We start from the raw sequence: 11,519 nt of genomic DNA, 5'->3' as shown, positions 1-11,519 counted from the left end.
CTCTCTCTCTGACCCTCCCCTGCTCACGCTGTCTCTCTCTCTCTCCTGGAAATAAATAAAATATTAAAAAAAAACAAAAAACAAAAAACAGAGCTGGCTTCCCAGAAGGGTGAGCTTTCTGATGGAAGTTGGAAAAAGAAAGCAGCTTCTTGGGAAGACAGGTAAGAAGATGTTGGGAGGGAGATGGGAGCCGGAACGTTCTGGAGACTCTGGCTGGAGTGTCGCTGTGGAAGGGATTCTCTGAGGCCGCTAGGCTGCGGGTCTGTGATGCCCTTCTGGGCCCTGGCTTTCTGACTTTCCGAGGACTTCTCACATCCGTTAAATCACCCCCAGGCCACAGTAAATGCAGAGGCGCGGACGACTCTGAATTCAGTTGGAATGGAATCGCTTGCACAATGTTACCTGTCCTGAACATTTCATTAAACATCTATTACTCCCGATTTCGTAGTTTTCTTTCCCCTCTTAGAGCCAATAGATTTTCTTTTTCAGATCTCGGTCATTCTAGGCCCCCAGATGAAGTCACAAGACTTAAGGACGGTGCTCTAGAGCCCTCCTACGGGACTCAGAGAGACAGCGCTCACCCCGCCCCGGGGGCGGGGGGGGGGTGTTGACGGTGGGGGGGCGCTGTTGGCGAGAGAGGCGCACAGGACGGTTTCTTCCCAGGAGAACTAAGCGCATGGGTTCGTGCCAGGGCTGATTCCTTAAAGGAGTATTCAGAGGGTGCCTATTGTGTCCTGGGTGCCAGAAACACAATGGGGTGCGAAGCGGGGGCTGTGCCTGTGATGTGCAGATTCCTGGGACGTAGACTGGGTGGGCATGAGAAGGAAAGCTTCGGTGCCTTGGGTAAGCGTCCCCGCACTCCTGCACCTTGCGCATCGGGACCACAGAGCCCGGGACAGAGCACGTCTTAGCGCAGGGGGGCTCCAGCCTCCGCGCTCCTGGCGCAGGCCCCTAACAGCCATTGCCCCAGCTTGCGCGCCCGGCCAGCGGTGTGCAGCAGGGGGCGCTCACGAACCAGGCCTGGGAGAAAACCAAGAGCGCACCCAGCCTCGGGAGCGACTGCGGAGATCCACTGGGTTTCAACCCACCCCACCCTCCAGACCCTCCGGGTCCTCAAAGTCAAAGTTATAAGTCCGTTTGCAAAAAAAAAAAAAAAAAAAATCTGCCCGGGGCCAGAGCTCTGGGCCCTTGCGTCTGTCTAGGGTCTGGACCCAGCCTGGTTGGTCAAAAAGCCTGAGCCCGGATGCTACAGATTCCGATTCTGGGTCCTCCCCTCTGGTGGCTTAGAACCGTGAAATCCCTCCTTCACCCACATCCACTTCCACGCACCTGATTAGGTGCCTGTTTCTTTAACGATCAAAGACGTGGGCGGCGGCGGGGGTGGTGTATTCGCTCCCAGTTCCCCAGCCCCTCGGTAACTGTACCATTATTAACATTATAGACATCAGACTTGCTCCTGCGCGCCCGGGCGGCGCCGGGCGAAACGCGCGGTCCTCTCCTAGCTGAGCCCGGAGGCTGATCCTGGAGTCGTGGCTCCCACCTCAGGCCTCGGCGGACTTTGCCAGGGCAGGCCCTGGGCGCTCCGGGGTCGAAGGCGGGGGTAAGGGTTGTCTTTTCCCCAGGCTAGGCTCTGGGAACAAAAGCGCTTGCTGGAGAGTGGGCGGGAGTCGAAGGGGCCCGCGGGAATCTGCGCCCTCGCCTGGGTGGCCACCACATCCTTAGCCGCCCTCCTGTCCCCTGGAGCTCTGCCTCTCTGCCCAATTCCCCGGGTTCTGCATCCCTGGCCAGTGAGCCAAGGAAAGGGGGTCTTATTTGGCCCGCGGGCCCCGTAGGTTCCCGGGACGCTGGAGGGGCGGGTCCCTGCGGTCCTGGGAAGCTCTCCGCGGAGAATAAGCGACCCCATTCTCCCTTCTACTCCCCAGTCTCTGTCCTCCAGTCCATCAACCCTTCCAAATAGTCCCTTGCCCGCCTGCCTACCTGTCCGCCTCCTCGACGAAGGCAAAAAGAACCAGAGAAAAAGGTGAAAACTGGGGAGGGGGGGGTCTACAAGCTGTGCGCCTCCCAGTCGGAGCCTCGGTCCCCACCTCTAGGGCAGGCGCCCCTTCCCCCGCCCGGGGAAGTCTCCAGGACCCGCTATCCCCAGCCTGACTCTCCATCCCCGCTACTGGTCCGCGCCTCCCAGACCCCTCTTCTAGGACCGAGGCTCCCGGAACCGCCCCCTTGGCATCCCCAACCCGCCCCCCTTCCTCTGCAGACAAAGAGGTTGTGCCTGGCCAGCCGGCCGCGCCACTCCCTGGCCCAACAGCAGGGACTCATCCGCAGACCAGGGGGCTGTCCCACCGCAGGGTCCAGGCGCCCTCACCCTCCTACCCTCCTTGAAGACACCTCCCCTCTCAGAGGTCCCCTGTGCCCTCCCCCTAGGTCATCTGTGGGGATCACAGGCCCAGGCAGGTGGAGTGAAGTTCTGGGTTCTAAATTCTAGTCCGAACGAGCTGTGCTGGTCCCGCCGGGCCCCCCCGCAGCGGCCGCAGGAGTAAGAGAGAGGGAGGGAGGCGGAGCAGGCGTGCGCCAGTCGGTTCATATTTAATTTACAAAGGATCCTCGGAACGCCCGGTCGGGTGGTCTCTTTAGCCTCAGCGCTCCTCGTGCGCCTCTTTCCCCCACTTCCCTGGCTCATTAAAATGCTCAACACTCAAATCAGGAGACTGATCTCCTCAGAGGCCCCAAACCCGCGCCATCGACCCACCGCCAGAGAACCCTCTGGCCCGAGGCGCAGGCTTGGGGACCTCGCGTGCCCTGAGAGCTCTGTGTCTACAGAAAGGACCGGGAAAACGGCGGGGTGGGGGGGGTGCGTGTCTCCGGGAGCCTGTTTCCCTTCTTCTTTCCCGATTCTGGCCAGCAACTCGGTCTCCAGGGATGCTATGGGCAGTGCGGGAGATACACATCGAGTTTCACCCAAATGCCTCGACATTCCTGCGCCTCCGCCTCCTCGTCGCTAAAAGAAATGTCGGGGTTTCGCCAGAGACTGGGAGCGAGAGTCGGGAACAGCGAGTATTCGAATCTGCTGAGGCCGGCTGTTGTGTGAGGGTGTGAGACGTGCTGGCGGTGGCGGGCCGCGGAGGCTTTGGGGGATCGTGTGTGGGGTGGACGGTGCGTTTGGTGGTGAGGCTGTGAAGGTGTTGGCGAGGGAGGGACGGGGAGAGAGGGCTCGGGCCTCAAGTACACCGCCCACTCGGCTCAGGAGGAGCAGACGTTTTGTAAACCATCCCTTTCGTGGTGCCTCTGTCTGCCGCAGCCCCAGTGCCCCATTCCCCTGTAGCCTGCAAGACCTCAGGGTGAGGCGCTTGGGTGCGCCCAGGCCGGCTTTCTGCGGAGGCGGAGGCTGATACCGCGCTCCAGCCGCACCCCGCGATGCGCACAGGCAGGCGAGTGGGGCTGTGGGCTTCAAGCGCTGGTTTAGCCACAAAAGACTAGACTCAAAGAGTAGGGCTTAAGAGGCTGGGCAGGGTAGCGGGGGCTGGGGCGGCGGCGTCGCTTCCCCGTGCGCCCCGCGGGGTCCTGCGTTCCAGGACTGTTCTTCGGGTTGGACTGGTGGGGGGCGGGGGAGACCAGGGCTTGTATCCACCCAGATCCTGGCAAAAATAGCAGGGAGGGTGAGGCGCTCTGCTAACACTATCAATTATGCATCGTGTTGAACGTGGCTTCGGGGAGGAGGCTGCTAGTGGGGAGGGGAGTGCGGGAAGGAAGGGTCCGCGCGAGCCCGGCTGCGCGCAGCTCAGCAGCTCTCGACTCCCGGTCTGTCTGGCCACGGCCCGCATTTGCAAAAAGAGTTTAAGGGCAAAGACACGCCCCCCCACCCCCAGCCGTGCTTCTTGCCTTCCCCCAAATTCCTCAAAGATGGTTTGTCTCACGTGTTGCGGGGCGTAAAAGCGGCTCGCGTTCAATTAGCAGCGAAGCTCACCGGCCCTGGCGGGACCCGCGAGTGAGGGTGAGTGAGCGTGGACGTGTGTGCGCGCGGGAGGGGGAGAGGGTGAGTGTCCCGCGTGAAGGCGTGCCTTTGGAAATGAGTGTGAACGTAAGGAGGACAACACATCGACTCGGTTATTATTACAGGATGAGGGACAAATTCTAACATGTGAAGGTCGACTGTGTGGAGGGTGTGAAGGTCTGCGTGTGTCTGTACGAATGTGTTTGAAGGGGGTGGGGGGGCGGCGGTGTGATTAAGCATAGGGACAATGTCTGCAGATGTGTGAGGGGACGTGTTAGGCGTGTGCGGTGAACTGGGAAGAGCCCAGACGAGGGCGATGGGTGTGGGGGCGCCCCTGGAGACCAACGCGTCTCAGCCTCGGGGAGAGCCTCTAAGGCTTTAACAAATGTGAGCGATGCGGGAGGCGGAAGAGGCTGTGCGCGTCCCTGCTGCGCCCGGGAGCGCGCGAGGACTCTTCAGTCTGCGGCCAGACAGACGTGGGGGGGTGGGGGACAGATGCGAAAGGAAAAACTGAAGCGGGACCTCAAGGCCCGGGGTGTCCCCATAATTACCTGTCCCTTTCTCTGCCCCTCCCTTGTCTTCTCCACAGCCAGCAACAGATGTGGAAAGCGCCCTTGGGCAATCGTTCTGGCGCCGAGACATCAAGTCTGGAGAAGGGGTTGCAGCCCGAGGGCAGCGCGCAGAGAGTCAGCAGCGGGTAAGCCTCGGGGGCCGCGCCACAACCTCGACCCCTGTGTGGGTAGATCCTGCCTGGGATGTTGGAGCCTCTAGCGCTGTCAGGGGTCCACGGAGGGGTGGGGAGGAGCCCTATCCTCGACAGCAAAGGCAGAGTGGGGAACCTGGGTTCCCAAAGACGGGAGGGTGGGAGGGGGTCTGCGCAATCTGCCCGGAGCCCTAGATGGGAGCCAGCGAGGAGCAGGGTGGGTCAGTGGTTAAGTGGGTTTGTGTGGCTGAGGATTAAAAGGTTTTGTTGGGCAGGGAGGGGTTGCTCCGGCATCCTGGAGCTGCAGGAAAGGGACAGAATCCTGCACGGTCTCCTACTTCCTTAGCTAGTGGCTGCCCCCACGGCCTGTCTGTTGGGGACCCCAATGCCCTCTGGGAGACCCCTCACCTGCGTTCTTCGGGGATGGGAAAGGGAATCTTTAGTGACATCCACCTCAATGCTCAAGGTCCCTGTCTGGGGGAGGACCTCCTTCCTCAGATGGAAGTTGACAGTAACCTTGGTTGTCCCCTCCAGGGAGTTGCAGCCTAGAGGGGGCTGCTCTGGTGTCTGATGGGGTGGGGGGGAGTGTGAGTCCGCTGCCCTGGGTCCCACCTCCTGCCACCCACCACAAGTTCTCGGCATTGCCTATCCGCTGGGGTTTCAGTCTCCGTGGAGGGCTTTTGTGCGCAAGTGCGCACCTGTGTCCGGGTCAGTTCTCCTGAGGACTTGTGTCCTTGTGTCTGTCAGCTCACACAATGAACAGGAAATCATGTGAGGGAAAACGCTGTACTGGTGCTAGTTTCAGCTGAAACAACAATGAGGTCTCCAGGGTATAGTGTGTCCATGTCTGGGTGTCTTTGTGGTTTGTGCTAGGGTATGTGTTTGTGAGCCCTACAAAAGTTTGTGGTTGGATGGTGGTGCCCCAGCGTGTGTTTGTATTGCTGTGTGCTGTCTGGGTGTGTGTGTGAGTGCTGTGTGTGGGACAAAGAGTTGGAGGAAAGGACGACAGGTCAGGGACAAAACTACCTTCTCTGTGTATCCTTGTTGCGGAGTTAAATGAAGCCTTAGAAACACACACAGGAGCTAGAGCAGAGTCCAGAGCAGACAGATGGGTGAGCTACAGAGCCTCTGGAGGGGACACTGCCAGATTAAAAGAGCAGGTGGGGGTGGGGAGCGAGGTACAAGTCCGCTGGAAAAGGAAATCAGGGCCCTGAGAGAGCATGCACTGAACCCTGAGACTTCTATTGAGCCCCATTCGTGTCCAAGAGAGACTCCTGGGCACAGAGGAGAAGATTACCAGAACCCCAGCCCAGGGTTGCAATTGATGGGTTTGGGGAGGCAGAGCTTAAAACAGGAGGAAAGCCGGGGCTCATAAGTCACCTTCTCCCCTCTTCCCCCGGCTTCCATATGCAGGATCCGCGATGGTGCCCTTGCGGGCTCTGTGGCTGGCCTGGGCTCTGCTAGGAGTGGCCAGAGCTTGCCCAGAGCCGTGCGCCTGCGTGGACAAGTACGCACACCAGTTCGCCGACTGCGCCTACAAGGAGCTGCGCGAGGTGCCGGAAGGACTGCCGGCCAACGTGACCACGCTTAGTCTGTCTGCCAACAAGATCACCGTGCTGCGGCGTGGGGCCTTCGCCGACGTCACGCAGGTCACGTCGCTGTGGCTGGCGCACAATGAGGTGCGCACCGTGGAGCCGGGCGCGTTGGCGGTGCTTAGCCAGCTCAAGAACCTCGACCTGAGCCACAACCTCATATCCAGCTTCCCGTGGAACGACCTGCGTAACCTGAGCGCGCTGCAGCTGCTCAAAATGAACCACAACCGCTTGGGTTCGCTGCCCCGGGACGCACTCGGGGCACTGCCCGACCTGCGCTCCCTGCGCATCAACAACAACCGCCTTCGTACGCTGGCCCCTGGCACCTTCGACGCGCTAAGCGCGCTGTCACATCTGCAACTCTATCACAACCCCTTCCACTGCGGTTGCAGCCTCCTGTGGCTGCAGGCCTGGGCCGCAAGCACCAGGGTTTCGTTACCCGAGCCCGACTCCATAGCGTGCGCCTCGCCTCCCGCGCTGCAGGGGGTGCCGGTGCACCGCCTGCCCGCCCTGTCCTGCGCACCACCCAGCGTGCGTCTGAGTGCTGAGCCGCCGCTCGAGGCGCCGGGCAGCCCCTGGCCCGCGGGCCTGGCGCTCCTGCTACACTGCTTCGCGGAAGGACACCCCACACCCCGCCTGCAATGGCAACTTCAGATCCCGGGTGGCACCGTAGTCTTAGAGCCTCCGGTCCAGAGCGGGGAGGACGACGCGGATGGGGCGGAAGACGGAGAGGAGGAAGGAGATGGGGACGGGCCAACGCAGACTGAGGCCCCAATCCCGACTCCAGCACCCGCTTGGCCCGCGCCCCCAGCCAACCCCCGCTTCCTGGCCCTCACAAACGGTTCCCTATTGGTTCCCCTCCTGAGCGCCAAGGAAGCAGGTGTCTACACCTGCCGTGCCTACAACGAGCTGGGCGCCAACTCCACGTCACTACGGGTGGCAGTGGCGGCCTCTGGGCCCCCCAAACACGCTCCTGGCCCTGGGGGAGACTCTGATGGGCAGGCCCCTACTTCTGAGCGCAAGTCCACAGCCAAAGGCCGGGGCAACAGCGTCCTCCCCTCCAAACCCGAGGGCAAAATCAAAGGCCCAGGCCTAGTCCGGGTTAGCGTCTTGGGCGAGAAGGAGGCGGGGCCAGAGGAGGAGGAGGCAGGTGAGGGGGAGGAGGCAGAAGACCAGGTCTCTACGGATCCGGTGGAGGAGCGACGTTGTGGCCACGGGGACCCCTCGCGGTACGTGTCCAACCACGCATTCAATCAGAGCGCAGAGCTCAAGCAGCACGTCTTTGAGCTGGGCGTCATCGCGCTGGACGTGGCGGAGCGCGAGGCTCGGGTGCAGCTGACGCCGCTGGCGGCGCGCTGGGGAGCCGGGGCCGGCGGGGCCGGGGGAGCCGGGCGGCCGGGGCGGCGGCCGCTGCGCCTGCTCTACCTGTGCCCAGCGGAGGGCGGCGCAGCTGTACAGTGGTCGCGCGTGGAGGAAGGCGTCAACGCCTATTGGTTCCGCGGCCTGCGGCCTGGCACCAACTACTCAGTGTGCCTGGCGCTGGCAGGCGAGGCCTGCCACGTGCAAGTGGTGTTTGCCACCAAGAAGGAGTTGCCCTCCCTACTGGTTATCGTGGCGGTGAGCGTGTTCCTCCTGGTGCTGGCCACCGTGCCCCTGCTGGGCGCCGCCTGCTGCCATCTGCTCGCCAAACACCCGGGTAAGCCCTACCGGCTTATACTGCGGCCACAGGCCCCTGACCCCATGGAGAAACGCATCGCCGCAGACTTTGACCCGCGTGCGTCCTACCTCGAGTCCGAGAAAAGCTACCCGGCAGGCGGGGAGGCGGACGTCGTGGAGCCCGAGGAGGCTCCCGGGGAGGGCCTTGATGAAGACGCGGAGCAGGGGGACCCAGGTGGGGACCTGCAGAGGGAGGAGAGCCTGGCGGCCTGCTCCCTGGTGGAGTCCCAGTCCAAGGCCAACCAAGAGGAGTTCGAGGCTGGCTCCGAGTACAGTGATCGGCTGCCCCTAGGCGCCGAGGCCGTCAACATCGCCCAGGAGATTAATGGCAACTACAGGCAGACGGCAGGCTGAACCCCCCAGCCCGACTGGCCCACCCATTCCCATCTGCCCCCACCCCCACCCCCCACCCAGGGTGCCTGGGAGCTAAAGCCTAGGGCTGACGGTAAGCCTCCCCACCCCTCACCCCCTACCGCAACCTTCACTTACTCCGCCCCTTTACCATCCCCAACCTTCACTCCTGGGGACTTCTAGTGGGGAGTGGGGCGACCTCACCAGTCCCAGGCCACCCACTGCTGTCATTGTCCTTGCGGGCTCAGTTCCACTCCACGGCAAGCACAGTTACTAGCTCTTCCTGCGGACTGTGAAGTGAAATCGAGGCTCTCCATTCCCACCGCAATTGTCACCTGCGGAATCTGCTGTGCCGCCTGCCACACCGTGGACTCTGGGACCAGAGGACGGGGAGAAGACGCTGGGAACACCCCGTGGTAACGATGCGGCAGGGGAGTCAGCCTGGGACCCTCAGCAGATACCCCTTGAGTGGAGAGCTGTAGGGTCCTGCCTGGACTACTCTGCCCTTTCCGGAGTGCACGTCCCAGAAGTCAGGACTCGGTGGCAACTCCCTCTTTTTAGTTTCAAAGCCCCTTTCCGACTGGGAAACAAACCCGGCTGTCCCCTCACTCCCAATCCGCTTCTGAACAGCTCGAGTCCAGTCCGGCGCCTGGGGCGCCTTTCAGCTCCGCACTCTCATTTTCATATTTTCGTGGGTTTTTTTTTTTTTTTTTCAAAGACAGCGACACTCCGGGTCTGGTGCTAACACCCCCTTAGGTGTGTGTGAGAGGAAGGGGTGGGGAAATCCGTTTTCTCTCTCCCTCTCTGCTTACTTAAGCGCCCAGGAACCGCCCTCCCTTTTAACGCGGAGAGTGTGGGCTTGGTCCCGAGCGAATTTCGTTGTGGGTGAGTTGGGGGTTTCGGAGATCCGAGCACTCAACAGCTCCGCTGCGGCTGCTGCACTTGGCCCAGACCTCGGTTCGACGAGGCAGGGGGCGAAGGAAGCCGCTGCAGCCTCCAGGGCCCCGGTTTCGCGGAAGCGCTTGCACAAAGCCTGCGTGTGAAGGTGCAGCGGGATCCGGATGGAGAAAAGCCCCTGAGTCTCCCCATCCCGCCCCTCCTTCGTGGAACAGTATTTGCCTGGGTGCGTAGTCCTAGACGACAGTGCTCTGTAGGAGAAGTCTGTGTTCTGTAAAGTGTGACCGTGTAGTGTAGGGGGGTGGGCGGGCAGGCAGGTGGGCGGAGAGGGAGGGGACGGGAGGGTGGTCGCGGCGCGGCGACTGCGGCGGGGCCCTTTTTTTCGTTCTTGAAGGAAAACGTTGAGATTGGGGTTGGGAGGGCGTTTCGGGCGTCGGGAGCGCCCGTGTCCATGAAGCGCAGCACAAGTGCGGGCCCGGGCGAGCGGAGGAGCCTCGCTGGAGCCCGCGCCCTTTTCTAAAGACGTCTGTATGTAAACCGTCAATAAAACAATCGATTTGAACTGGGCTTGGTGACTCTTTGTCGGGGGGGGGGGGCGGGGGGGGTCAGTGGAAGGAAGCCCGGAGGGTGCTGGAGGAAAGCGCAGAAGCAAGGGGCCCCAGGATCCTCTCATTGGGATCCTTTGTGTGATTGCCTGTCGGTTTGACTGTCCTGTGATTTTGCCAGGTGTTTACACACGGCGCCTGCTCTTCCTTGCTGCCTCCCACTCCGGTATGGAGGGGGACAAACCACGTGGGATGGGGGAGGCTGGAGATGAGTGGAGGGGGCTTGCGAGGGGAGGGAGGGGTGGGTCTCTGCAGACTGAACGGGTGGAAGCTCCTGGCTTGTGCATGAGTGTGTTGTGTCGGTGCAAAATCTTCCTTGGGTTGACACTTTTACTAGGATGGGGTGTGGCTGTGAGAGAGAGGACCAGCTCCTTTCTGTCTCAACCCCAGTCCCTCAGTTCTCCGGGAAGCCAGTGGGGGCATTCATAGGGGCAAGACTGCTGTGGCTTGCACAAAAGAGGTCACAAATACAAACTACAGAGCAGGCAAATGGTGGAGAGCAGAAAAGGGGGAAACCTGGCAAGATTGGTTGCACAGGACAAGCTGGCACCTCTTAGTGGAGTGTGTGCATTTCCAAGGGCGTGCCTGTGGGTGCACATGTGTTTGGGGAGGAGGTGCTCAGCCAACGATGGGTAACTGACAAGGTCTGTGAGTCTCTCGAGGGGCGGGTTGAGGCAGGTACACATGTAGAATCAGGGTTGAGAACACACTGATGTTATAGTCCTAGAAGTGAGGCTTCTGGCATGGAAAACCGGAGAAGAAACAGAGGGATGGAGAATGGGTGCTGTGCTTCTGACCGACCTACAGTCCAGTGCTGGTGTTGGGCTGACTGTGTGTTTCAGCTGAATCCTCACCCCAAATCCACGTCCAATCTCTTTTCCTCCCTTACCCGCTCTGTGAGTATGAAGTCTTCCTAACTGCAGTCTAGGCTGGGGACTGGGCCCAGGTCCAGACACACTGTCTCCTACCCTAGCCTGTCTCCTGGCCAAGGCTGAGGCTGTGAAACTTCCCAGGGCCAGAGCCCTGACTGCCCGCTCAGACTGGCAAACCTGTGTCTAAGAAAAATTCCTCTCTGAGAGTGAGGCCCTGCACCTCACCCCACTGTGCCAGGGACACCGCTCAGAAACACAATCTTTCATTGTGAAAGCTTTGTTCTACTTGAAAACACTGCCTTCTAGCAGGGGGCAGGGACTGGCCCAATTTCTATAACTGGTTCAAGAATCCACCCACATTGATAGCATTTGGCAGAGACCTGCCTGGGTGGGTGAGCGAGTGCTTAGCAGTTTGGGTCTAACCCAATCCTCTGGTCACGAGTATGGAGGGAGAGGGGAAAGAAGAGATCCTTCCTGCCTTCACTGTCTAAGGATTGGGGGGTTTCCTGCAGATCTCCTCGGATCCTTAGTGCCCCAGGGGAGGTGCAGAGTTGCGGAGGGTTCTGCCCCTCCTTTGTCCTGGGCCAGGCTTCCTACTGGATGAATATATTGCAGCATGGCTGGGCCTTGTGCTCTCAGGGCAAGGCCAGGCCCAAAGTCTCGGCTCTCAGGATGGGACTAGATGGGTGCTGGAGGTGGAGGACCAGGGCTCCGTGACACTCTGCCCATCAGGATACCAGCCCCCCTTAGGCTCTTACCAGCTTCTTTCTGTACTAATGGTCGGTGCACGGGCAG

At 60.9% G+C, this 11,519-nt stretch overlaps 1 protein-coding gene across 2 annotated transcripts; it reads left to right on the top strand.

Annotated features, from left to right (window-relative positions):
- The first annotated feature begins 4,565 nt into the window (after positions 1–4,565).
- ISLR2 (immunoglobulin superfamily containing leucine rich repeat 2) lies at positions 4,566–8,387 on the top strand. Of its 2 annotated transcripts, none has more exons than XM_039238214.1 (2): positions 4,566–4,685; positions 6,105–8,387. In XM_039238214.1, exon 2 carries the CDS (start codon positions 6,113–6,115, stop codon positions 8,351–8,353), a length of 2,241 nt encoding a protein of 746 aa, XP_039094145.1. In that variant the 5' UTR covers positions 4,566–4,685; positions 6,105–6,112; the 3' UTR covers positions 8,354–8,387. The 2 variants fall into 2 exon arrangements, with proteins under 2 accessions (XP_039094145.1, XP_039094144.1); XM_039238213.1 differs by lacking the exon at positions 4,566–4,685 and adding an exon at positions 5,738–5,803.
- Positions 8,388–11,519: the final 3,132 nt, after the last annotated feature.

Source organism: Hyaena hyaena, unplaced genomic scaffold, assembly GCF_003009895.1.
Source record: "Hyaena hyaena isolate Hyena2069 unplaced genomic scaffold, ASM300989v1 scaffold_137, whole genome shotgun sequence".
NCBI classification, from domain to species: Eukaryota; Metazoa; Chordata; class Mammalia; order Carnivora; family Hyaenidae; genus Hyaena; species Hyaena hyaena.
The sequence above is the reverse complement of the archived record's forward strand: the minus strand, read 5'-3'. Positions and strand labels throughout refer to the sequence as shown.